At 46.3% G+C, this 24195-nt stretch overlaps 1 protein-coding gene across 5 annotated transcripts; it reads left to right on the forward strand.

The window, feature by feature from the left end:
* Positions 1 to 976: 976 nt before the first annotated feature.
* shc1 (SHC (Src homology 2 domain containing) transforming protein 1) lies at positions 977 to 23696 on the forward strand. 5 transcript variants are annotated; one of them, XM_047598229.1, is made up of 14 exons: positions 977 to 1192; positions 5166 to 5202; positions 12904 to 13068; positions 13273 to 13343; positions 13828 to 13888; positions 14929 to 15048; positions 15994 to 16047; positions 16459 to 16510; positions 17156 to 17282; positions 17359 to 17506; positions 19194 to 19251; positions 19922 to 20038; positions 20520 to 20776; positions 20882 to 23696. In XM_047598229.1, the coding sequence occupies exons 2-14, from the start codon at positions 5191 to 5193 to the stop codon at positions 21008 to 21010; spliced, it is 1371 nt and encodes a 456-aa protein (XP_047454185.1). In that variant the 5' UTR covers positions 977 to 1192; positions 5166 to 5190; the 3' UTR covers positions 21011 to 23696. The 5 variants fall into 5 exon arrangements, with proteins under 5 accessions (XP_047454185.1, XP_047454186.1, XP_047454182.1 ...); XM_047598230.1 differs by lacking the exon at positions 5166 to 5202 and having other exon boundaries at positions 978 to 1192; XM_047598226.1 differs by lacking the exons at positions 977 to 1192; positions 5166 to 5202 and having other exon boundaries at positions 7617 to 13068; positions 19925 to 20038.
* Positions 23697 to 24195: the final 499 nt, after the last annotated feature.

Consider the following 24195-nt stretch of genomic DNA (forward strand, 5'->3'; position numbering starts at 1 on the left):
TTCTGTCCTGATAAAGAGTGGCTTCCGGTTGTAACTCGTGAGCCCCTGCTGGCTGGAAGAGCTAAATAAACCCAAGTACATGCAATACAGCACAGTCCATGGTACCACACTGTCTCTCGCCTAAATTGTAATATTACTTTCTTGGCCTGCGGGTGGAGCATGTTGACACGACTACACCAGTGGTTTGGCATTTGGCATTGCAAATATATTAAACATTTATCTTATATCTGTCGGTTTGTACTGACTTATAATACATTATTAAAGGTATCTGTTAGAATGAAGACGCATCCATTTAACGCCCCACTGCACTTGACGATTGACCAGTCAAGTGTTAAGATAATATTTCCACCTTGAGAAGAGCTGTTTTGCGTATTTTATTTTTATTCACAAGTATGGCTTTGTAGATGACGGAAGGCTATAGGAAACCTATTCATGGGAGAAAAAGGACAGTTTGTACCCATATTATAACATATACCGTGTTTAAAACGAATTTTGATTCAACATATTTAATATAAGAGACACTTCAGATATCAACATTTAAACTGCAAATTACATCTTAGTAAATATATGTACGCCGTGTATTATTTGAGGAAACTAAAATGAAATGATGAAACCGGGGTGTGTGGTGACTAGATGCTTTGTGGATGAGTAACGTAACTCAGTTGCGGTCAAAACCAAAACTTCCAGGGAAGACAGCTGTTCGTCGGTGGTAAACGTTTTACGGTAGGCCTGAAGAAGATGTAAAACTGCAAAACTGCACGGCGTTTGGCTTGCGACCAGGGATTTTTACATTTGCGCAACAATCTGCACTGAAGGGTCCAGGTGCAAAGTAGGGCGGCACGCACACACGCACACAACAACGCGCGCGCACTCACACACACTCACACCGACACACACACACACACACACACACACACACACACTCAGGATCCGTAGCCAGATGACGTTGCCATTTGTTCGCGGAAGTGGCTTCTGTCGTGACCGTGGAGGGGGAGGCAGGGGGTGGAGGAAGGGGAAAGGCAGAGGAAAGAAGAAGTTTAGACTCATCTCTTATGAAGTTTATCAAAACTGTAGGAAGCCCGACGGACAAAACCATCGACTTCGTTAGGTGAAACTAAGCCGAAGTTTGTGCAGCAACAGATTGGTGGCCAGAGAAAAGGGGGTCGGTCTCGGGAAAGGAGGAACGGAGCTGGTAAGTTACTCGTTAAAGTTGACCACACTCTTTTTTGGGGGGTTATGGTTTGGACCGTGCGTGCTGTGCGTCGTGGTCCCGCAGTTGTTGTACATGTCAGAAAAGTTTGAGGAAATGGCTCAGCGTACTATCTTTAAGGTGTCTGCGGGGAGGCATTGTTCTCCCTGTGAACAATCCACTGTTTGTGTTATATTAAGATGACTCGCTGAGGTGTAGCCTGTCGGGTTACTGAAAAAGTGTGTTCATCACACTAGGGTGTGCATACATTCACTAAATGGTTAACCTGAATTAATGGTTGTCTTGTCAGAAGTTTTTATTTTTTATTTTTTATTGTTTGGTCTTAGTGTTTTGGGCATACTATACCGTTAATACTATTCTTTGTTGAAGTGAGTGTGAGTGTGAACTGAGACCCCTCATACAATAATAATAATAATACTTTCTTATTTACGATGCACTTTTTATCTAGGGATCTCAGAGTGCTACATATGTGTTTATTGTTCTATATACAAAAGAAATATTTCCAAATTAAGTTACAGCTCAAAGTTGTTTAGTCGCTACGTAGAAAATTCACTTAATTTTGTACATGATAGCCAAATAATAGCTAGGAAATAGCTATTAGAATTTTAGGAATAGCTCTTAGAATTTGAATATGTTGCCTTTGAGGAGCTCTGATTTTTCACTTATCTGTTTCATCAAGTGAACAAAATGATTGGAGGGTCCTGGCGGTGTCAGAGTGGAGCTGAGTTGCTTTATTGTTGTAATCATTTGTCAGTGAGATAAGTTGCAGAGCTTATCAGTGTACACACACACAAGCACAAATTTGTAAACAGTTGGACCAAAAAAAAACTTACAGTGATGTTCCTCTGTATTAAGCGTATCCATGGAGACCAGTCACCATAACACACCTCAGATGTGTTTAAACAGGGTCCCTGTGACAGAGCTAAGTTCACCGCGAGTGACTGAAGGACAGACAGACTATTATGGAAGGAGACTCAAGGGTACGAGTGATGATTGAGGCGACTGAAACCAGTGGTCTCTGCTCTCTTATCAGGGTCAGCCACACAGCCCAGACCAGCGGCCCCCCTGACATGATATTATATGGTGGGAGTTATCTCCACTGATGAAACGGAGGCGAGCGGAAAGTCCAATCAACAACCGATCCAAAGCAAAATGGCAGATTCTGACACATGTCAGGAGCCAGACGAATAAGACACGTGCGGCCGTGCACACGTACACACACACGCGCGTGCGCGCAAGGACAAACGCGGCACAGACAGAAGGACAGTTCGAGACGCAATCTGTCAATCAGAGCCGAGCGTCTCGGCCGCTCTGTGGCAGCGCTGGCACAGTCCAAAATCCACTTGATTAAAATTGGATCTGTCTGCTCGAACCGTATCAGCCGCCAGTGGAAGCTTTAGCCCTGACTGATGGGGCAGCGTGACACTTGATTGTTACAGCTTCACTTTGACAGGTGAACCCACTCGTGCTCATAGCCACTTACACGGACACAAATCTGGAATTAAGCTTTGACTGTTTGCGAGCAGTGTCGAGTCCAGCCCTGAATTAGTCTTGCGATGCTCAACATAGCTATTGATAGCTGTTTGATAAGACAAAGTGGCGAGCGGAGCTGTCGTAAACACGTCGAGGCTGTTGACAGGACATACATTTGTGTGGGTGCCTGGCATGTGAGAATTTGTTTGTTTGACGAGTTTGCTGTCTCTGGTGGTGGTGGTTTGTGTGTGTGTGTGTGTGTGTGTGTGTACTGAGTTTGTTTTTTAGGTCGCTGCATGTGGTCGGCCGTGGCTACCTTCCTACAGTGGGACTGAGTCTCAGCTGTGTTTCCTCCTGTGGTGTTCAGTGCAGCGTGCTCCGCGTTCATTGCACCGCATGAGCTGCAGTTTGATTAAAATCTCATCCTGTCAAAGGGCAAAAATGAAAAACAGATTGAAATTGGGCGTAAACAGCGAGACACAAGACGCGCTAATGATGTTCGGTGGTGTTTGTTGGATTTTCACATTGGAGCGTACATCGTGGCACATCGAGAAGCGCCCCTCTGTCTTTATCATCGCCATTGTCCCTTCATCTCTTCAGAAAGTTGAGATTGCGATTTTAGAAACTGTGTCTCCTTGCAGATCGGGGCTGCTATATCCTCCTTCAGATAAGCAACATGTGTTGAAGGCGTGTTTCAACCAAAACAAGGCAGACTTTATGTTCAGATAGATTAATACCTGCGTTGACTTCAGACGTCAACACATCGGGGCTGGTTATCGCTACTGAAGTCATTCAATGCCAATTCATTATCAGCTGATTTAGAGATATTTCTGTCGCACAGACTTTCACCAAACTAATGCTGTCGCCAGGTTTCAGAGGTTTGTGGTGTTTCCAGAACGTTTCACGTCTAGCTGGCACATCTCGCATGTTTAATTGATTTGCATTGTTTAGAAAGAAACAAAAAAAGGTGACTTGTGTGCCGTCTGAGGGCATCTGCCAAAAACTCGTGACCTGGAAAATTGTTTGACTAACTTGTTTTTCGAGCTGTACTTGAATTAGATAACACAATCTAAATGGACGAATGAATGAATGTCCTCAACCTGGATGGGAATTGGCTTCAAAAGTCCCCTCGCTTTTAAACATGCATTGATTTGGTTTTGGAATCAAATACCTAACAGAAATGGTATGTAAACGAGACCCAGCAAAGCCTTACATGCAAATGTCGTGCGTCGACACTTTCAATTCTTGATGTCACTGATGCGTTGAATTTTACAATCAGAACGTTTTCACTGGGAACTTCAGTGAAGAAATGACTGCCCATGACGAATAAAACCGTTACAGCGAAGGGGGAAGTTACGAGCTGAAGTTGCGACCGGACTGAAGTAGAGAGTGCTTGCAGGCAGGGAATAATAGAAGGAGATAGAGATGTGGGAGTGTGGTTGGAGGGGGCGGTGGAAGGGGCCTGGTGTGACCCAAAATAGCCAGCTCACATGTTTTGTGTGTGCGTGGTGAGCTATGAGATCGACTGAAAGAACTCCGGCTGAATGTCTGGCTAATCTAATGTTCACCCTCTGCCTAATTTTTGAAAAGCTAATTCCCTGCCTACCTGCGCATGTGTCGTGTTTGCACGTGAGCCTTTTCGCTCGCCAGTCGCGCTTCCTCTCGCTGTTCCGTCTGCCCTCCTTGTCTTCGTCAGCGTCTTTCTACGTCTCCATAATGTGAACTGATGTTAAACAGTGTCTCAGATTGGCAGTAGTCCAGTAGGGAAAGGTCAGCGTCTAGGCCGCTTACTCATCCACGCTCATTTCTTTTGGCCTGTCGTACGTAAAGGGGGTGAGTGATCCGGGTCAAATCAGATTACACACACACACACACACACACGTACACACACACGCGCACGGACACATACATAAGAGCAGGCAGCAGATTTGGCCCTGAAGCGTGTGCATTATGTCCAGAGCTCTGTCTTAGTCCATCTCTGATTGTTTCATCTAATAAATACAGACTAGCCGCAGCTTCCACAGACTTCCAGAAACAAAATGCACAATTGCTAACTTGCGCTGGGCAAGCTAAGACACAAACATCCTACACATCCAGTCCTTAAGAGCTCAGTTAATACCTTTCATTCCACAGGTTGTGTTCCAACACGCAGACAGGATGATTGCCTTTCTCCTATCACTCTCGCTCTCTGTCGTCACTGTCCGTCGCTCCCTCAAACCGAGCGCCGCTGCATCCCTCATGTCACGCCTGACGTACATGTCGCGTCTTTGTGTGCTTGACCGACTGGGGCCGTTGATATGGAGGAGGTCCCGTGACCCCCCCCAATTCCCACAGCTGATCCTGGGAGCAAAGCATGCTGGAAGCCGCGGAAGCTGCACGGGCGGCATTGGAGCACGCTGCTGCAACTTCCTCCTGGCGTTTTTGTGTGTCTGCATTTGTGTGTGTGTACTGTGTGTGCTCATGTGCACTTTGGTGTTTTTAGGGTTACAGGCATCCTGTGTTGGCCAATGGATTATATGGTAAGACATTCAAATGATACGAGCAATCTAATCAAAAGCACATTGGGACACAGTGGCGAAGGGGTGGCTTGTCGTGTCTGATGTGTGAATCAGCTGAGAGATTTATGAGCGGGTCGGAGGGTGGGTTGAGGGGACGGCTCCAGGTGAGGTGAGGTGCTCACTCGGAGTTGCTGCCTACGGGGGATGGCGGTCGGCTTCAGTATGGAGAAGCAGACAGGAGCAGGACAGGCAGTGGACTCGTGTGGTCAGGGTCGGCAGCAGCAGAACCTCCTTTAGCCTAAAATCGATCAACGTAAGTGTGTGCTATATTTAGAATATCATCACAGCTCAGACATATTATTCCACTGTGCCTATAATGCTCTTATCAATGCATTGCGACCATGATGTTGTAACACAGGAGTTATTTCCATGTGTCGACACATCTTAGTCACACATTAACACCAGCCTGCCAGCGGAGTAGACCAGAAACTCCAGCGTTACGAGAAGCAAAATAACTGCGTTTGTCAAAGGAGACGGGTGACTTTGAAGAGAGCGCGGATCAATAAAACAGCTTCAGTTCCTTAACACAACCGTCTGATGGCAGGGTAAATCAGTTAGAATATTCTAAATATAGCGCGCACTTAAACAGATTTTCCTTTACATGGCTATAGTACGTTGTGGTGCCGAAAAACCTTCGCCGGTTCTCCTGTCCCGCTCCTCCGACCTGAAACTGGGCACCGTCTTCTGGACGGGAGCCTCGCGCTCCCCCCGATTCACGAAAAAAACAAACTATCCCTTTAAAGTGGGCGAGCCCGCAAGGAAATCATCATTTGTCCCACTTCTTTTCAGGAGTGTGGAAAACTGATTTTGTTAGTTGATTTGGTGTAATTTCAGGGCTGCACGATTACAGCAGAGTTGCGTCAAATCGCTTTATTTTTCATTCATTTTAAATACGCGATGAAACATAAGGACTCCTTAAAATGTGCCTTTTCTGTTTTCAGTGTATTATAATTCGGCTTTATTAAAGTGTGATGTGGAGTGTTTCTTGGCCCAGTTAGTTGGGGTTCCAAGGAGCGTGTGCTGCATAAAACAGGAGCATTATTCATCGGATTTTGAACAAAGCGCAGTCTTATGAGAAACAGTACAGTATGATACATTATATGACTCCTTTCCCGAGGATTTCAGCAGAAATATCTTTACTGCACATTTGGCATGCTATATCGTTTAAAAGTTTCCCCCTGCAGCGGTCTAAAAGAAGCAGTTCAATATCGCTGCTGTTTTTTTTTTTTTTTTTTTGTGGGAAACTCGGAGGCGAAGTCGATGTGTAATCATGCAAAAATGATTGTGCGGCCCTGTCTATGTAAATTTATTGCAGTATGATTTGGATACACTGTATATTTTTAACTATACTCAGCTGGCAGCGTGTTTGTTACACCCAGATCAAATGACCCTCCACGCCTACCTCCGTGGACGGAAAAGTTTGCTGAAACTGCGTCGGAGGGATGTTGATTCATGAAAGAATTATTCGCGGGGTTATTGCGACTATCGCGGCACGAGGCTGTTTGATTTGGGTGCATCTAATGAAGCGTCAGCTCGGGAGAGCTTAAGATACAGCATTCATCATTTATTCATTGAAATCCATGCTTTTCTTTAAAGAACCCTGAGCCACTGTGTTCCCCCCGTGTTTCACTGGTTATGGGAATGGTGCAAGCTATGGGTGGAGGGCGCTGTCTTCACCAATCACACACACTCACTGACGATCTCACAACTGTGTGCGGTGTTTGACGTCAACCTGAGCGACACTCGAGTCCGGTTGCAGTTTTGATCCCTCACATCCCCGAGTGCCCTACTAAAACACGTGTAGCGGTGAGACGCGGTACTGCAGGGACTCTCTGTCGGGGTGTCATTTGAGGACTCCTATGCTATCCTCTCTGCCAGGTTCCTGTGACACTGTACGGGTGGTTTCCCTCCGCTTTCCGCAACGCTGCCTTCTCATCGGACACGCTCGAACGTCGAGACCAAATCTCTGGGATCTGTCTTCCTGTTCTGTCCCCTAGAGTGCTGCAGTCATGTAGTAACATAGCAAGTGTATATTATTATGTGAATTCCAGTCTTCTTCCTTCCCTTCCCTCTTTTTGTGAGTTTGTTCCCTTTTCATCAAGGTTACACAGAGTGACCTCGTGTCACACACAGAGCCGCGGTGAATCCTCTTCCGCTATCCGTCTCCATCTCCATCCCCTCTCTCTTCCTCTTTGACTCCGTTTCTCAGGTTACCAAACGTGAATAAGGGAGGAGTCTTGCATAGTCAACATGAACAGCCCACCCTCTGTACACATAAACACACACACATCCACCCCCCCTCTCACCCCCACCCCCCCCCCCCCCCCCCACTTCCCTTCCTCCGCGCTTTCCCATCTCCCCTCGGAGCGCGTGCATTAACGTGCAGGAGTGCAGCATCTTTTCTGTGCATACACATGTGCACCGCTAAATGACTCTGGCTGCAGAGAGGAGGTGGGGGGAAGGGGAGGAAACAGGAAGGAGGTTGCATGGGAGAAAAAGGAGGTGGGGAGGGCACAGGCAGCGGCGCGAGTGAGTGTGTGAGTGTGTGTGTGTGTGTGTGTGTGTGTGAGATAGAGAGAGAGAAAGGGAGAGGGAGAGAAAATGGGAGGCAGCATCTCCCACCCAGACGGGGAGGAGGGGAGGACAGACAGCGTGCTCGTCCCTTCAACAGACAGAGGTGGAAGGAAAGTGGGAATGAGAGTCAGACGTTGAAGGGAGAAGAGGAGCACAATGAAGGAGTGCCATTGTCCATCCTGGAAGCACTGCCATCCCACCATCTGCTGAAAGAGAGGCAGAGAGAGGCAGAGGAGGCGGCCAAACGGAGGAGAGGATAGATGGAGAGGAGCTGCCGGCAGTGACTTTGTGAATTAATCGAGCGGAAGAGCGGATCAGAGGAGAAGCACGTTTTTCGGGGAGTGGACGAGAGGAAAGCCAGAGAGGGGAAGGAAGGAGAGGACGACTGATGGGACAGTCTGTGGCTGTTTAAACATTAATGTGGCTAACATGTGAATATGAGACCCAGCTTTAGATGAGTCGCCATGGATTATCAACTGCATGCTTTCTAAACCAAAAAGAAGGAACTACTTACGTTCTGCCATTCATTAAAAAGAGAGAGAACAGCTTAAACTCACTTTATACAGAACCACGTTGATGACTTTTTCCTGTAGATATAGACTCCCTTTGTGACACCTGATTTTCTATTCTCTGTGAGCATAGGGTTTACTCTGCAGGATGTTATACAATCATTATCTTTGTTAGCTGCTGCACAGAATATTCAGGTTGTTTTTATGCAAGTTTTCTAAAGCATTCATTGTCTTTTAGGTGTGAATGTGCGGTGTAATTGTTGTTTATACAGTTATTAGGAGACAAATTACCTTTCTTTTGAAATAATTTCAGTTTCCCCCCTTCCCCGGTCGGAGTCAGTGCATGCAGCCAATGTGGGATGTCAACATTGATTGGGTTTTATGGCTGGCGAGATGCCGGTCAAACTTTGATCATTTCCTGAACCGTATTGATCTTTCTAGCAGCCTGTAGTTTATCCTCTGGTTGGATGAGAAAAAAATGCTCTGATGCGGAGCCTTGAACGCAGCGACTAATTGCTTACCACATGGTTCGACAAAGCAGTTATCTCTTTGTGTGAAGAAATCTGCTGTTGTTGGGACTTCTCGGTACACATCCACCGCAGGCATCGTTTTTAATGTCTGTTGCCATAGCAACGGGCGACAGCCGCAGACAGAAGAAGATGTAAAGTTCTTTCTCTTTGTCTTATCTCTTACAACTGGTGCTGTTCCATTAGGTAATTGTATATATTTAATAGATGATATGCAGTAGATTAGATTTAGTCCACGGTCGTGTGCAGTTTCTAGAGTTTCTTTTCTTGCACAGGATTTTTTTATTTATTTTCTTTCCACTAGACAGTCTTTGTCTATGCGGAGCTCAGCAGTCTCCGTGAATCAGGGTTGTTTCAGGTCACCTGTCTCCCCCTCCCCATTCTGTGCGTTCGCCTTGTGCGAGCCAGCTCAGCTCCGCGTGTCCTGATCTCACCTTTTATCAATGGCAAGTACCATTCACATCAGTCAAGCTGATGTGCCATTATCAGGACTGACTGGCTGAATTAGATTATCGTGCAGATTTCACTAGTACATATCACTCTGTGCAGCTGCTTGGCCCCAAGGCCACTAATCACCAGTCATTAGCTGTGCTTTGTTTGTGACAGTCTGTTCTTTCTGCTGTAGGTGACTCAGGATTTCTCTTCATGTAGAGGGTCATTTCCTCTGCAGTCACCTGACCTACACTGTGTCCTGTGCACTAAAACATCCCTGGGTAGTACTGGGGTTAACTCCGCTCTTGGAGCATTTCAGCAGCCCTTCAAGGTGCAAGGCTTTTAAGAACACACCTGGTGTTAACAAGTCCATTTATGTTGGATCTTTTTGCCTTTCTTTTTTAAGTGCTAATCCCCCTCTCTGCATGCGTTTCTGGATTTAATAGGGGCGTGCCAGACTGTTTTGCATGCCCTTTGATTGTCCAAAATACCGGGTGTCTTTTATGACTTTTCCAGCCATACTTATTTACAGCTTTCTGGAGATCATCCCAGTCTGTCTGGCAGTGTGCGAGTACAACCTGATCCTCCATGGTGCTTCTTGGCCAGGACCAGAAGGATGACTAGCTAGAGTTGTTAGACACTCCCTCTGTGGTGCTAGACTGGTGTAGGCGACTGTTCCTTATCATGCATCCAGCGCCCACCATGAGCTTGTGTGCTGTACTTCAGGTGCAGTTTTGAAAGGTTAGTGTGGGGGACAACAAAAAAAAAAAAACAACCTTTTTGTGCTCGACATTACTGAAACACTGGTGCCAAATTTGCAGCCTTGTGCAAGTGGTCCATGCAGAGTATGTGTAAACCTTGTTCTCCCCCGTGGGTGTAAAGGTCAACAGATTGTAAATATGACTAGTGCCTCAACAGCACTAAGGTGTAGACAAGCCAGCTTCGCCTCCTATTGAGGTCAAACTGCAGTAGACTGTTTTGTTTTGGGGACTCTGGTTTGCGAGAGACTGTTAATGCAAACAGACTGTTGTTTGCCTTCTGGGACGGACTATGCAGAATATGAGGTGTTATGTGATGTCTATACAGTAACTCTGAGATCGCACCTGCTGCTTGATAAGCCCTGCCTTAGATAAGGAAGGAATCTTTCCTGGAATATAACACTTGGCTGGTGAATATTATATGCGGTTGTGAAAACGCTCTTCTCTCAGGTAACTGACTATAATCTGGGCTTGATATTTGAACTATTACTCACCTCAGTAATAGTAAAGTTAGAGCAGAGAGCAGGTTGTGCATGGAGACATCATCAGCATAGCATCGGAGTGTGTTTTTTTTTTTTTTTAATAAATGAGCATTTCTAGCTGGGTGAGTGACTGACTGCTGAGCCTCCAGCGCCATTCAGGGAACCCTGGGTCGGGAGCTCAAACCTGACCCGTCGGGGCTCATCACCATCACAACAAGCCCACCGGTAGTCACCATCAGCCAATGACCCACATTCCCCAGTGTTACGTCACCGCCGTGCTACTGCACTGTGTGTCAGCATACCAGACACATACAGCATCTCGGACTCAACCTACCACTATCTAATGGTGCTCCAGGCCAACAAAAAAACACAAAAAAAACATCCTAACCGAGGTGGCCAGTTTTAAGGAACACACTTGAACTAAGGCAGGCTCACTTATTTTAGCCATATCAGGAACCTCAGTCAGGAACGGGCCCAACTCTGCCAGCCCAGTCTTAAGTACTTTCTTCTTTCAGTTTTCTATTGGTGTCTAAGGTGACCATGCCTAACTTCTAGCCATTCATAATCTTGAAGTCGGAGAAGCTGAAAGGCGAGTCTCACCATTAATACATTAGACTGAGGGACTGTTAAACGGGACAGCCTGGAGAACGGGCGAGCAGACGAGGGAGGGGGAGAGGGGGAGCGAGAGATCATCTGGAAGAGGAGAGAGGAAGTGGTTGCGCGGGAGAGGGCGGAGGCACTGGAGAGGCAGAGGCTGGCGGAGTACATCGTGTGGAGGAAGAGAGAGGACTTCCAGGATAAGAGAGGAGACAGAGAGAAGGGAGGAAAGAGTTCAGAGAAGGGGAAGGATGCTCCGCCGGAAGTGATCTGGAAGAGGAGAGAGGAGGAAGGGGACGCAGGGAGAGCGAGGGCCATTCAGAGAGGACATGAAAACATATGGAGGAAGAGAGAGAGGGAGTAGAAAAAGGACCCAGAAAGATGCACTTTAAAAGTAGGTGTGTTTAAAAAGGAAAGTGCGCTTCTGAGAGTTGGAGACTAGCCATACATCAGTAAGCCTCCCGTCTCTTTTTTTAGCAGTTCTGGGTCTCGTTGAGGTCTGCAGGTGCTCGCCGTCGTATCGACCAGTTGAAGCTGCGCGCTATGTGTGCGTTGCTGCCGCGTTAGTCCATGCGTTGCAATCCCCTCGTCGGCTGCTAATAGGATTTTTATGGGCCCGCGTCAAGCAGGATAGAGCTGCCGAGGGTGGCTGCTTCACACATGCTCGGCAACGCACACATATTCAGATAATCAAAGACGCGCTGTGGGCAGGGAGGGTTTACACCGCCGTCACGCACGCACACACGTCACGTACAAGCGCGCGTCCCTCAGCGCGAGTAAGACACATGCGAGGGGGCGTTCAGAGAGACAATCACTTGTGTTGATTCTCCATGGTGCTTGTGACAGCTGAATAACTGGCCCTCGCTCAGAGACATTCGAGTTGAGACGAGATCCTCACAGATGTTGTTTTGTACTGTGACACAACCCCGAGATGAACTCTCTGTGAAGAGCTAAGGACACGTCTTCATCAGTCTCTGGGAACTCAGTGAACACTGAAGCAGATTCCGACGTGAACTGGTGACAACATGAGCTGCACTGGTGCACTAAATACCTTTTTTCATCTGCATTCTACCGTTAACTGGGACACCGCACTTTTCCTCCGCGCCTTTTCTCGCTCTGTTTTCGTCTCGGATAAAGCCGTTTTGAACACAGTTTGGCGTTGGCTGCCTGGTAAAGAGTGGAGGACAAACCACCAGACAGATGGATACAGCTCTTGCACTCAGAGAGATAGACAGATGGCTGTGTGTCCTTTTCAAGAGAAACTGTGAACAGTGAGACAAAGAGACTTTGCTTGAATCACTTGAGTCTGCGTGGATTTGCGCAGACGTAAAAAAAAAAAAAAAACTGACTCTGCAGATTCATTATGGAGCTTGTTCCAAAAACCAAGTACACCCACTTTCGGAGTGAATCCCTGAGCTCGACCGATGAGACAAACTCCAATCCATCGTCGTTCCCTCCTTCCAGCCCCGCGACCCCTCTCACCCCCTCCCCGGGCTTACCCTCCTCCCTCTCCTCCTCGTCTCTCACTCCCATCTTGCCCCCCTCTTCCCCCCGGCCGGCCGAGAACAGCCCCACCACCCTCTGCTCCTTCTTCCCCAGGATGGGGTCCCTTCGCCTGGGCGTCTCCGCCACTCTCCTCCCGGGGCTCAAGGCCTCGAGCAGGTCGCAGCAGCCCGTCGAGTCCTCCGGAGACGACAGGAGCAGCTCTAGCTCCTCCCCTCCTCTCCACCACCCCGTTCCCCTTCTAACCGCTCCTTCTCCCCCTCCCCGACCTCCTCTGCAGGACATGAACCGGCTGGGAGGGGCGTCCAGGAGGGCACGGGTGGAAGGAGGGCAGCTGGGAGGAGATGAGTGGACGCGCCATGGCTCCTTTGTCAACAAGCCCACCCGCGGCTGGCTGCACTCCGACAATGTGGTCAGCACCACCGGTGTTTCCTACACCGTACGGGTAAGTGAACGGCACACACGCGCTGACCTCTAACTTAAATACATAATTACACACCACTGTTTTCCAGTCAGTTTTTAGAAACTGACCCAGAATTGAGGAAAAGACACCATTGCCCTCTTCCCCTGTTGTTTTTCATCGGTCCGATGGGACTGGCATGTAGGAAATGTCTGATGTTAATGTGTGGCCTTCCTGTTTCCTGGTCAGTACATGGGTTGCGTGGAGGTGCTGCAGTCGATGCGAGCGCTGGACTTCAACACCAGAACTCTGGTCACCAGGTGAGAGCACACAGTCATCTCAGCTGCAGCTGGCTTGACATTTGTGTGATGTCAGTTCTCTTTCGCGCATGAGGGGGCGACGTGATAAAACTGTGGTTAGAGTTAGAGAAGAGCTGGCCACACGAACTCGCACACCTCTCATGTATTTCTTGGTCTGTGAGCTCGCTCTCTGTCCCGCTTCCGCTCTGTTCGCTCGCCTGCACGTTTCTTTCTCTGACTGAAGTTCAAGTGCACACGTACGTACGAATGTACGCGCCTGCTTCTTTCTCAGCCCCTAAATTAGAATGTTCTAGATTCCTGGTGGTTTCCCTCTGGTTTCCGTAGTAATGTTTGTCTCTGTGGCAAAGAGCAGCACTGTCACCAAACAGGGACGCGATAAATTCCCTGCTGCCAGATCTCCTTTAACCCGCATGAAATCGTATCCCGGAAGGTGTGAGAACTAATAACATGACATTAGCAAATGTCCGTGTCTTTCCTGTTTCAGGGAAGCTATCTCTGTGGTGTGCGAGGCAGTACCCGGAGCCAAAGGGGCCCGCAGGAGAAAGGTACATACAACACACGCCAGCACACGCCCTTCCAGCGCATTATTTATTTATGAGGCTTAAGTGGACAGCAGCGGGAAGGGTTTTCTGGATAAGAGCTAGATTTAGCTTGATCGTCCAGCCCTGTGGTCAGTTGGTCATTCAGTCACATGCTCTCCCTCACACACACACAAACACACACACACGGATCTTGATTTAGGCTGATTGTACACTTCTGTGGATAGCTGGCTACTCGCAGGTAATTACCAATCACTCTCTGGTCTCTCTATTCCCTCCCTCTTGTCACAAGGGAGGCTGGAGAGGTGGGGTAGAGCCTTGTGTGGAGCCAGCGTCAGGCCAAGGAAGTATTACAGATCACCAGACACAGCCGCCAGTCTGCTGTTTAAAGACTGTGTGCGCAGTATTCCTGTAAAACTAAAAACATCCACCCAAACAGTCCATAAAACAGGTGGCTAAATCCAGCTGCCCGCTGCCACAGCGGGGTTTGACCAAGGAATGTCTGGCAGTATAGGACACCAGACAAAATACAGTTGTAGGATGGAAACTAGAATAGATTGAACCAGTCTAGTCCCTCTGATTTGGCAGGACTGCGGTTAATGCGGCCGACTCTGTGCATCCTGCCCTGACGGTGCTTTTCTCGCAGCATGCTCCTAACATTGTGGAGGATATATGGATAAAAGCCATGAGAACAGGAGGAGGCCTGAGACAAATCGGCTGGCACAATAGTGCTGGCACGGTCCGCGTGATGCTCTTGGCCCAAACCTACAGTATGTGAACTGTCCTGTCTATTCCCCATCGGCCACAGTTGGCCTCGGAGACAGGATCACTTTCACAATTGCAGCTGTTCTCCCACTCCCACACACACACATACACATACACACAAAGGCATTTCCACGCACACGCCCACTCGTTCTTAAGCAGGGAGCTCTCAGCGAAAAAACCTTCTTAACATAAAATAAACAAGAAAAAAATGCTGTGTTACTTCCTGTGTGTGTTTCTTGGTTTCAAATATTACTCACAAACTCCGTCCTTCTCTTTCGCAGCCTTCCTCTCGCTCCATGACACCCATCCTGGGAAAGAGCAACTTGCAGTTTGCAGGCATGACAATCAGTCTCACCATCTCGACCAGCAGCCTCAATCTGCTGGCCTCCGACTGCAAGCAGGTTAGACGCAAATTCAATTACCGAAAAAAGCTGCTGCATTCTCAGAAAATTAGTTGGTGTTTGGTAGATTGTACCCTGATAGCCCACATCGTGCGCCTGACTGTCGAGGACTGTATATTCAGTGTCAGAGTGTGTGCGTGCAACACCTGAGTTTCTGATAATCTGAATCGTGCCACAGTTTTATGATCGTTTGTAACGTGCAGGTTTAATTTCTCCCCCTTGACGTTAATAGCGTGGAACATTGGACCTAAATGAGATATAAAAGCTGATTATGACTTTATGGTTTGTAAGATAACTCTCCGTATTGTTTTTGTGACTGAGTAACCAGAGCAGAGTGTGTCGTGATATTTTGTAACATCCAGGGGATGCCCAGATAAATTTAGAGCCTCTAAGCTTCGTTTGCCTCATTTACTCTGGAAGTGCTGCACAAATCCCTGTCAACCATTGTCTTCAATGCTGCTTCACCACAAGGCAGGATGTGATCCTCCTCTCAGACCTCTAATGAGTTAATAGCTACTGAACGATGTTTATCTACAGGGAAAGGGTACGCACAAGTGTTGTGCGCTTGCATTAACACACGCAGCACAAAGGAACATGTCATGGGGCAGATATGCCCATTCAAAAAAAAAAACAACAACGCAGCCCCAGATTCAGACCACACATTGTGCGTGGAGCATTAGCAAGTGTTGATGTTGTTATTGATCCGACGCTGGTGGTTGTTGCAGACTGTTAAAAAGGTGTTCCATCCATTGTCCCTACTTAGTTTTTTTCTCTTTGCTGCAGTTGATGGTGCTCAGCGGAGGAAAAAGCACTTTTCTCAGTAACGATTCCACATTTGTCTCTCCATTCACATGCTTTCATTCCACTTCCCACATACTTCACTGTCACCCATGTGCTCTCATCTTCTCTCTCTCTCTGTCCCTGCCCCTCTCTTTTTCTCCACAGATAATCGCCAATCATCACATGCAGTCCATCTCCTTTGCCTCTGGAGGAGACCCAGTGAGTCACCCAGCCCTCTCTCTCGGCTCAAATCTCACTTTGGCCTTTTTCCATCTTTCTTCAGCCTGCATGTCCTTCCTTCCTGTCCTGTCATTGTCTATTCCTATGAATACGGCTCACTTCATTGCTGCCTCACTGGTTCGCAGTCCCTCTTTTCCAAACCTGGTCTCGTTACTTCCTGTCCTCTCTTTTTCAGCTCAGCGTACATCTTAACGTCTCTTTAACGACTTACAGCTTGCGCTTTATCTGTTCCTCCTTCTTCTTCTTCTTCTTCTTCTTCTTCTTCTTCTTCTTCTTCTTCTTCTTCTTCTCAGCCTTTCTATCTTATAACTGCCCTTCAAATATTCCTCCTATCGATTTTTCCTTCCCCCCTCCTCCCCTAACTGTCTTCCCCCTGTCTTGCTCCCTCAGGATACGGCTGAGTACGTAGCATATGTGGCCAAAGATCCAGTCAACCAGAGAGGTGAGCAGAAACAGGAAAACGACACCTTCAGGGAGCTCACATCTGGCACGGACAAAATCAGAAAGAACTTTGTTTGTTCAAACCTTTAGGTGGAACTTTGAACATAATCCGATTCACGAGTCACACATGTGCTTTCTCCTCAGAGGGGTTCAAATGATCATGTTGTCAAATTGCAAATAATCGCAACCAAGCATTTGCATTAAAATATAAATGAATCTTATTAAGCAAGCGAAAGCCTTCTTTCTTCTTTTCACTTCTTCTTTGAATTAGACTCAACGCCCACTGCAGCTTAGATATTACAGGATGGGAAAAAAACTAATTTACCGTTTGATACCAATTCAGTTATTATGCTTAACATGTGGCCTGGGTTTCTAAAAAAAATGCTTGATTTTCATACCCAGCTGAAAAAATTAACACTGACAATCTTACATAATTTGGATTAACAATGTAGCATTCATTACATTTTCACATGTTTTACATGTTCTTAACCTTTAATTTGAAAAAAAAAAAGCCAAAAAGGGCACGTGCTTTCACCCGCTTTGACTTTGCCTGGATGTCAGTACATTTTTACATCTGAGCACATGTGTCCTTCAAGGGCATGTTGTTGCAGCCTCTTATCTGTTGTGTGTGCCTCCCCCAATGCAGCTTGTCACATCCTGGAGTGCTCCGAGGGTTTAGCCCAGGAAGTCATCAGCACCATTGGCCAGGCCTTCGAACTACGCTTTAAACAGTACCTAAAGAACCCCCCGAAGCTGGTCACGCCTCATGACAGGTAAAAAATATTGCCCTTATTTATTTTTGTTTTTTGTCGCCCATGTGTGCTTCCCTAACACCAGTTTCTCTCCCAGAATGGCTCCATTTGATGGCTCTGCATGGGAGGAAGAGGATGATGAGACAGCTCCACCTCCCGAGGTCCCTTACTACAATAATTTCCCTGGAAAGCAGCCTCCCCCTGGTGGACTGATCGACATGAGGACCCGCCCAGGAGCCACGCTGGTAAGACAAGCACATCTAAAAACGGAAGGGAGGAAGAGATTTAATCAAATTGTAGACATGCCTCAGCACATCTAAACAGACAAGACAAGACTGTAGTTAAGAGATGATACACTAGTCAGGATTGTGATAGGCTTACACGTTTCAGCTTTAAGTCTGTAACACAGGCAACACAGTAAAAATGTCCATTTACAGTGGCTACTTCAGGTCTCTTGGTTCTGAATTATTATGACTTCTTTTCTTTATCTATTTTTGATCTCTAAACAAACAAATGCACCATGAGACAAACAAATCCTAAAATGGTCATTAAAAACTTAAAATTGATCCATAAAAATACAAGAAATGTGGAGTATTGGGTCATTTCTGTACCAGTGATCCACTAATGAGGGCTGCGATTTTTATTAAAAGACACATTTTCCTGTTGCCGTGCTTCGTGTCTATATAAAGCCAGTTCATTTGAAAGTTCTTCAGAAACGGCTAAAATAAGGAACCTACCACAGGAAGCACGCCTTAAGACACAGATCTTCAGCCAGGAAGGGTACAGCTGCCACCAGATCACCAGGAAATGCAGATGCAGTCCTTTTGCGCTCGGATCCGGCTTGGAAGACGAGCCAAGATCTGGGCGTCCAAAGGTTTCTTCAGCAAGAAATGACCTCATCCTGATCCACATGTGCAGGGAAAACTGCTGAATGACATCACAGGAGCTCCAACAGCAGTGGTCAAACCAAACTGGTGTCCAGTGTTCCACCCGCACTGTACATGGTCGACTTTTAGATCATGGCTTAAGGTCCTACAAGGCTGTCAAGAAGCCCCTGATCAATAAGAGACAGAGGCAAGCTCGGTGTCATTGGGCCCAAATACACAAGAACTGGACAGTCAGAAACTGGAAGAAGATTCTGGGGTCAGATGAGCCCAGTTTCCAGCTTCATCTTCCTGCTGCTAATGTGAGAGTACAGAGAAGGCCAGGCCAAGCGTTATCTCCAGCATGTACTGTACCTACTGTCAAACATGGTGGAGGTAGTGTTGTGGTTTGGGGATGCATGAGTGCTGCTGGTGTTGGTCATCTCACTGTCTGTGATGACACACTGAACTCTGCCAAATGTTGCGCCATTCTCCAAACCCACATGCTTCCTCGTGCACGTGCTCTGTTCTGTTGAGGTCCAAACTGGATGTTTCCACAAGTTAATGCTCCTTGCCACACATCCAGGGTCAGGAGCAGAGTATCCAGGTCTTAGAGTGGCCAGCTCAATCCTTGCACATGAGCCCCATTAAAAATCTGTGGTGGATTATCAAAAGGTCTGTTTCAAAGAGCAAACCAAATAATTTAGAAGAATTAGTAATTCAGGAAGAATGGGACAAGATTACCCTCAACAGTGTGAAAGACTTGTGGGGAACAGGCCAGTCAGGATTAGAACTCTACTGCCTACTAATGGCAGGAGTACTAAATATTAATCTGATGATGTTTAAGGGTGTCCGGAAACACCACACCACCATTTTCCACCACCGTATACTTGGGTAACGTCACCTCTCTCTGATTTTGGTACAGCTAAATTTGCCACTTGATGTGAAACGTACCTCAGGACCCAAGTCCTGACCGTTGTCCTCTATTAGGCCAGAGGAGAAATTAATTTAAGGAAGAAACATATGCTGCTGTGACGCATTAATTGTTTTTGTGCCTCTGTGTTTTCAGCCTTACGGACAGCCAGGTCAGAATGACATTCATAAGCAGCCTCTGCCGCCTCTACCATGTGAGCTCCGCCTCTGTCTGTCTGTCTGTCTGTCTGTCTGCAACGACCTCATACACATATCTTAGATTCACTTTGAATCTAAAATGGAACCACTTTGAGTTTGACTAAGCTCTTGCTGAGATGAGATGTACCTTTATTGATTAGCAGTGCAGCATAGATGAATGAATGCCTTCACTATCACTGCATGTCAGAATACAACAGCATTACATTTAGTCAGCTGTATAGATGCATTAAAGTAGCAACTTTATGAATCAAAACTACATATAAATACGTGGCCACGCCCCCGAGTGGCAAAAACATGGTAAAATGTATCAGTAAACACAGCGAGACCCGCAAAAGTGTGGATTCTCAGGTCAAATTAAGGGCAATTGGACTCAACAATGATCCATATGAACTAGTATGGATTTGGAAAAGTCTGTTTCAGTTGGTTTAAGTTAGTTTTAGGTCATTTCAGTTATGATAAATGTAGCTAAATAAAAGATGCTAATACTAAGAGCTTTACTGAGAAGTAACGTTAGCCGTACAACACTTTAAAACTACAGATTACCCTCTCTCAGAAATCAGTCGCCCCTCTGTTGTTTTGTTTAGATTTAGTTTTTGTTGTGCCAGAAAACGTGTGCCAGGTTCTCTAATGTGTTCTGATATATGCCCTTTTCTTTTTTTTTTCTAGTAGGTGCTAAAGAAGGGGCGCGGGAGATGTTTGATGACCCTTCGTACGTCAATGTGGATAAACCCCGTCCCCCGGTTGCCACAAATGGAAATGCTCACAGAGACGCCTTTGACATGAGTAAGAGTCTGCTTATACTTGGGAGGAAACTCTCATGAGACAGTTAATCTTACAATCCAAAAACACAAGTACTGCCAAAGCTCAGTATGAAACTAAATTAGTGATACAATTACTTGGAAATGACTAAAAACACAACCTACAGTTATACAGTGTTATACAGTTTTTAGTGTTTTTAGTGCCCTTTTAAAAGAAGGCGCTTGTTGGCTGGGGATATGAGTCCAGTAGTATGTACTTTACATACTTGCCTTGGAGGAGGATAAGGAAATGAGAGTGTCTTTGTCCTTTAAAGGGGAATTTTATATCATCGATTGACTGCGCAAAGCCTCTCACAGCACAGACACAGAACACAATCAATGTGCAGCATCTGTCAGGAGAGGTTACGTGATTCACTTAGACTTGTTGTTGTCCGTAGCAGAAATGACGGCATTAATAAAGAAGAAGAAATATATTTTCGTGTGTATTTTCCTATTTATTTTTCAAGAGCCACTTGATGACGCCCTCGGGGTCTCTGGGCACGGTGGCCCCGGCTCGGTGACTGCGTCGCCCTCTCTGGTGCATCAGCTGCAGAGCGAAACCTGGTTCCACGGTAGCTTAAGTCGGAAGGAAGCGGAGAGGCTGCTGACCCGAGACGGGGACTTCCTGGTGCGAGAGTCTGGGACCACTCCCGGACAGTACGTCCTCACGGGGCAGCAGGGTGGCCAGCCCAAACACCTGCTGCTAGTCGACCCGGAAGGAGTGGTGAGTCGGGGTGGGATGAGGAAATCAAAGGGAAAGAGGGAGATGCATTCATTTTCAGTGGGCTTTTTGTCACGCAGATAGTAAACTCTTTTCCTTTTACTTTAGGTGCGCACGAAAGACCATCGGTTTGGGAGCGTAAGTCACCTGATCAGCTACCACATGGACAACAGACTGCCCATTGTGTCGGCCGGGAGCGAAGTGTGTCTGCAACAGCCGGTGGAGCGCAAGGCCTGACTTTACACACACCAAGGAAATACTCCACCAAAAATATGCACACTCCTTCACCTGTCCAACGCAGCACACGCGCACCCATAAGCTGTGATACACACCGCAACACTACACCAGATACACATCCAAAAGAGTACACGTGCATACATACATAGCAAAGAAAGCCAAAAAAAAAAAAGGAAAACGAAGCACCCGTTTCTCTGCAAAATCACTCACTTTGCTGCTGTTGCTACATGTTCCTGATCTTTCTGAAGGCCAAACTGCGACCTGCAGTTTGTCATCCATCCAACCAATTACCACGTGCATCCCTTCAAAGTGGAGACACGCTGCTGCAGTTTCTCTGCCTACTGCGAACCAGGGAGAAGTCTTTTGCAAATTTCCAAACGGGGAAAAAAAATGAATGCAATTTTTTTTAAATAATAATGAAAAAAAATCTTGTGTTTATGAAATATATATATAGAGATACATAGAAAATACAAAGCATTACATGGAACTGTGTACTAAAATGATGGACTTGAAAAGCGCAGAAAGGAACAGGGATGGACAGAGAAAGAGATGCTTGTAAGCATCAGTCCTTTCCTCAGACTGTCGCTGGAGCATTTTGGGCAAAACATAAACTGAAAGTCAAGGGTTGTTGTTTCAGAGACTGAACGAAACATAAACTCTCCCTTCTCTGGAACTCTTGAGCAGAAACCCTGGCTGAAATAATTCTGGTTGGTGAATATGCATAAACGAGTTTGCTTCCAATCAATCATGAGTGCCACCCCACCCCACCCCACCCCAGCCACTCCCATTTTAAGGATTTTTTAACTTTGACCCTTGGAGGAAAAGCCTGTATGCAAAACTGGGACTGCTATGCCAATGACTATCGTCTATGTTGTTGTTTTTTTTTTTTTTGTATTATCTTGAGACTCATCACTCATCGGACAGTACAGGAGGATACAAGCAGCTGTATCTCGACAGTCCCTTTGTAAACACAGACCTGTACATCACACATAGTCTGCACCACCTGTCATGCCAAAGAACACGAACTTGGTCGCTAACGTCACAAACGGAAGCCATGACAATTATCTACAGTTATCTGTCTTGTGCGCTTACAGCATTGGGAGCAAATACAGAAAGACTGAAATGTAAATTCAAACGGGCCTGTTTTAGAGGTGTGGGGAACATCTGTGATCGTGCCTGAATACATCACGAAAAATGAGGTTTTGAAGTATGCCGATGTCACCCACAAACACGAGAGCTAGTAGATTTTGAGAAGCCGACCCGGGTCGTCATCAACCCGTTGCTTTTCATTGACACCTCAGTGTGTGTTTGCTCTGACAATCTATCGGTTCTGTGCTTTCAGGGGATTTCTCACTGAAAGCAAAGAAAAGTAGAGGAGACCCTTTTAAACGGCGGCCATGTTGGAAACGTTGGACAGCCTGAGCAATGAATTTGCAAAAAATAATGCAAAGTGTGTCATAGTAATCGGTTAGGTATTTTTTGTGTATAGTGACGTTGCTTTGAATCACTTGAGGGAATAATGTCCTTTTTTTAAAAAAAAAAAAAAAGTAATGTAATGAACACGAGGACGTGTAGGTTTTCTGGAGCATTGCTAGCGATGAAATGTTCAGCCAAACGTGTACTGTTTTCACAACTTTTTGAGGATCCGGAGGGAAAAGTTTGGTTTCTCCTCTCCCCTCTTCCCTCGGTTTCATGTTTTTTTTATATATATATATATATCTTTTTAATTGTGCCTTGTTTCTTCAATGCAGTCACGTCACTCCAATGCAGTCACCTTATGTACTTAATTCAAATGTAGTCGACTACAGGAGAATCCTACACAGGTCGCTCAGTTTTAACAAAGACTCTGCAAAAATGACACACCGACAAAACACACACGAACAGATCCAGTGATGGCAATCTCCTCGGATGCACATTCTTGCATTCAGCTTATAGTCACAGATACTTGATGTCACCATTGGGAGGGGGTATTTCCTGATCATCTGTAAATAACATGATTTTTTTGACAGTTTAGTATCGGATTATTGTTCCCTTCGTTGTATATTTAATGACATATTTGATAAGTAACACAGAGCCAGACATCACAGCACTGAGGTAGCTCATTACTGAACAGGCCAAAATCTCGATGTGGGAGAAGGGATCCAAACAAATAACTAGCGGTTAGTTCGCAGTAAGGCTCACGTGCACGCACGCGTAACAGAGCAAAGAGAGGGCAGCTGGCTCATACTGACGCTCTGTTGCTTCAGGTCTTCGTAGGTGAGCAAGGGGGGGAAAAAAAAACAGAGACACGCTGTGCCGTTCGTTACCGTGTGCGCGCCTGTTGTTTTACGCGTGTGCTGGAACAGACTCGACTCTCTCGGTATCTTTAGTGAGCTGGTCCTGTGTAATCATTGTTCATCACAGCTGCCTTTGTTGCATGAAAATCCTTTCAAAAAAGAAAAAAAGAAAAAAATTGTCGTTTGTTGTCGGTGATGGTGATCGTGATGATTGATGCTGTTGTACTTTTTAATTTGTGTTTTTCAAAGCCAAAGGTTACTTTAAAATAGCGTGCACAGGTATTGATTTTTACTTTTCTTTGTTAGTTGTAATACTTTTTTTTGTTGTTGTTGTTGTTTTTAGGGAAACATGTCTGTTTACACCTGTATCTGAAAATATAGATTGCATATATAAATACATATATCATTCATCTCTCTTTGTGAGTTTGCCTTTTGCTATGGTGAATGTGCATCTAGGATTTATTATCAAGGTGCTTGATATGCTTTTAGATCTCTTTTAGTCGTCTATCAAAGGGAATAATCACACAACAAAGCACACACAGTGCTAGATGGTACGACGCATGCTGCCCTGAACAAATGGTGGAATGTATTGGGGAGTGAACCGGAGCTGCTGGAACTCTCCTGTGTGGGGCTGTGACAGCATGGGGTTTATTCAGGGGTCATTAGAGCCTATGTGGGGGGGAGGCGGGGTTACCATAGAACACAGGGGAGCAGTGCACAGCAAAGGTAAACACGGTGTCTGATCAATCGGCGGACGTTTGAAACGGAGTCGAGAAAACGCCGGATATGAATGGAAGCAGCTCGCACTTGGTATCGGAGGTTATAAGTAGAGGAGCACACTGTGCCGGGAACACGGAGCAGACCTCAGCTGTTGCAAGGGCCCAGTCCGATCCTATTTGTCACACCTCA

This window comes from Mugil cephalus, chromosome 11 (assembly GCF_022458985.1).
Source record: "Mugil cephalus isolate CIBA_MC_2020 chromosome 11, CIBA_Mcephalus_1.1, whole genome shotgun sequence".
Lineage (NCBI taxonomy): Eukaryota > Metazoa > Chordata > Actinopteri > Mugiliformes > Mugilidae > Mugil > Mugil cephalus.

Excerpts from the sequence above, each read along its gene's own strand:
- shc1 (XM_047598225.1), top strand. The coding sequence starts at position 12,484 with ATGGAGCTTGTTCCAAAAACCAAGTACACCCACTTTCGGAGTGAATCC. Across the intron at positions 13,344-13,827 it reads ACCAGAACTCTGGTCACCAG|GGAAGCTATCTCTGTGGTGT; the intron begins GTGAGAGCACAC and ends TTCCTGTTTCAG. Across the intron at positions 17,507-19,193 it reads CCCGCCCAGGAGCCACGCTG|CCTTACGGACAGCCAGGTCA; the intron begins GTAAGACAAGCA and ends CTGTGTTTTCAG.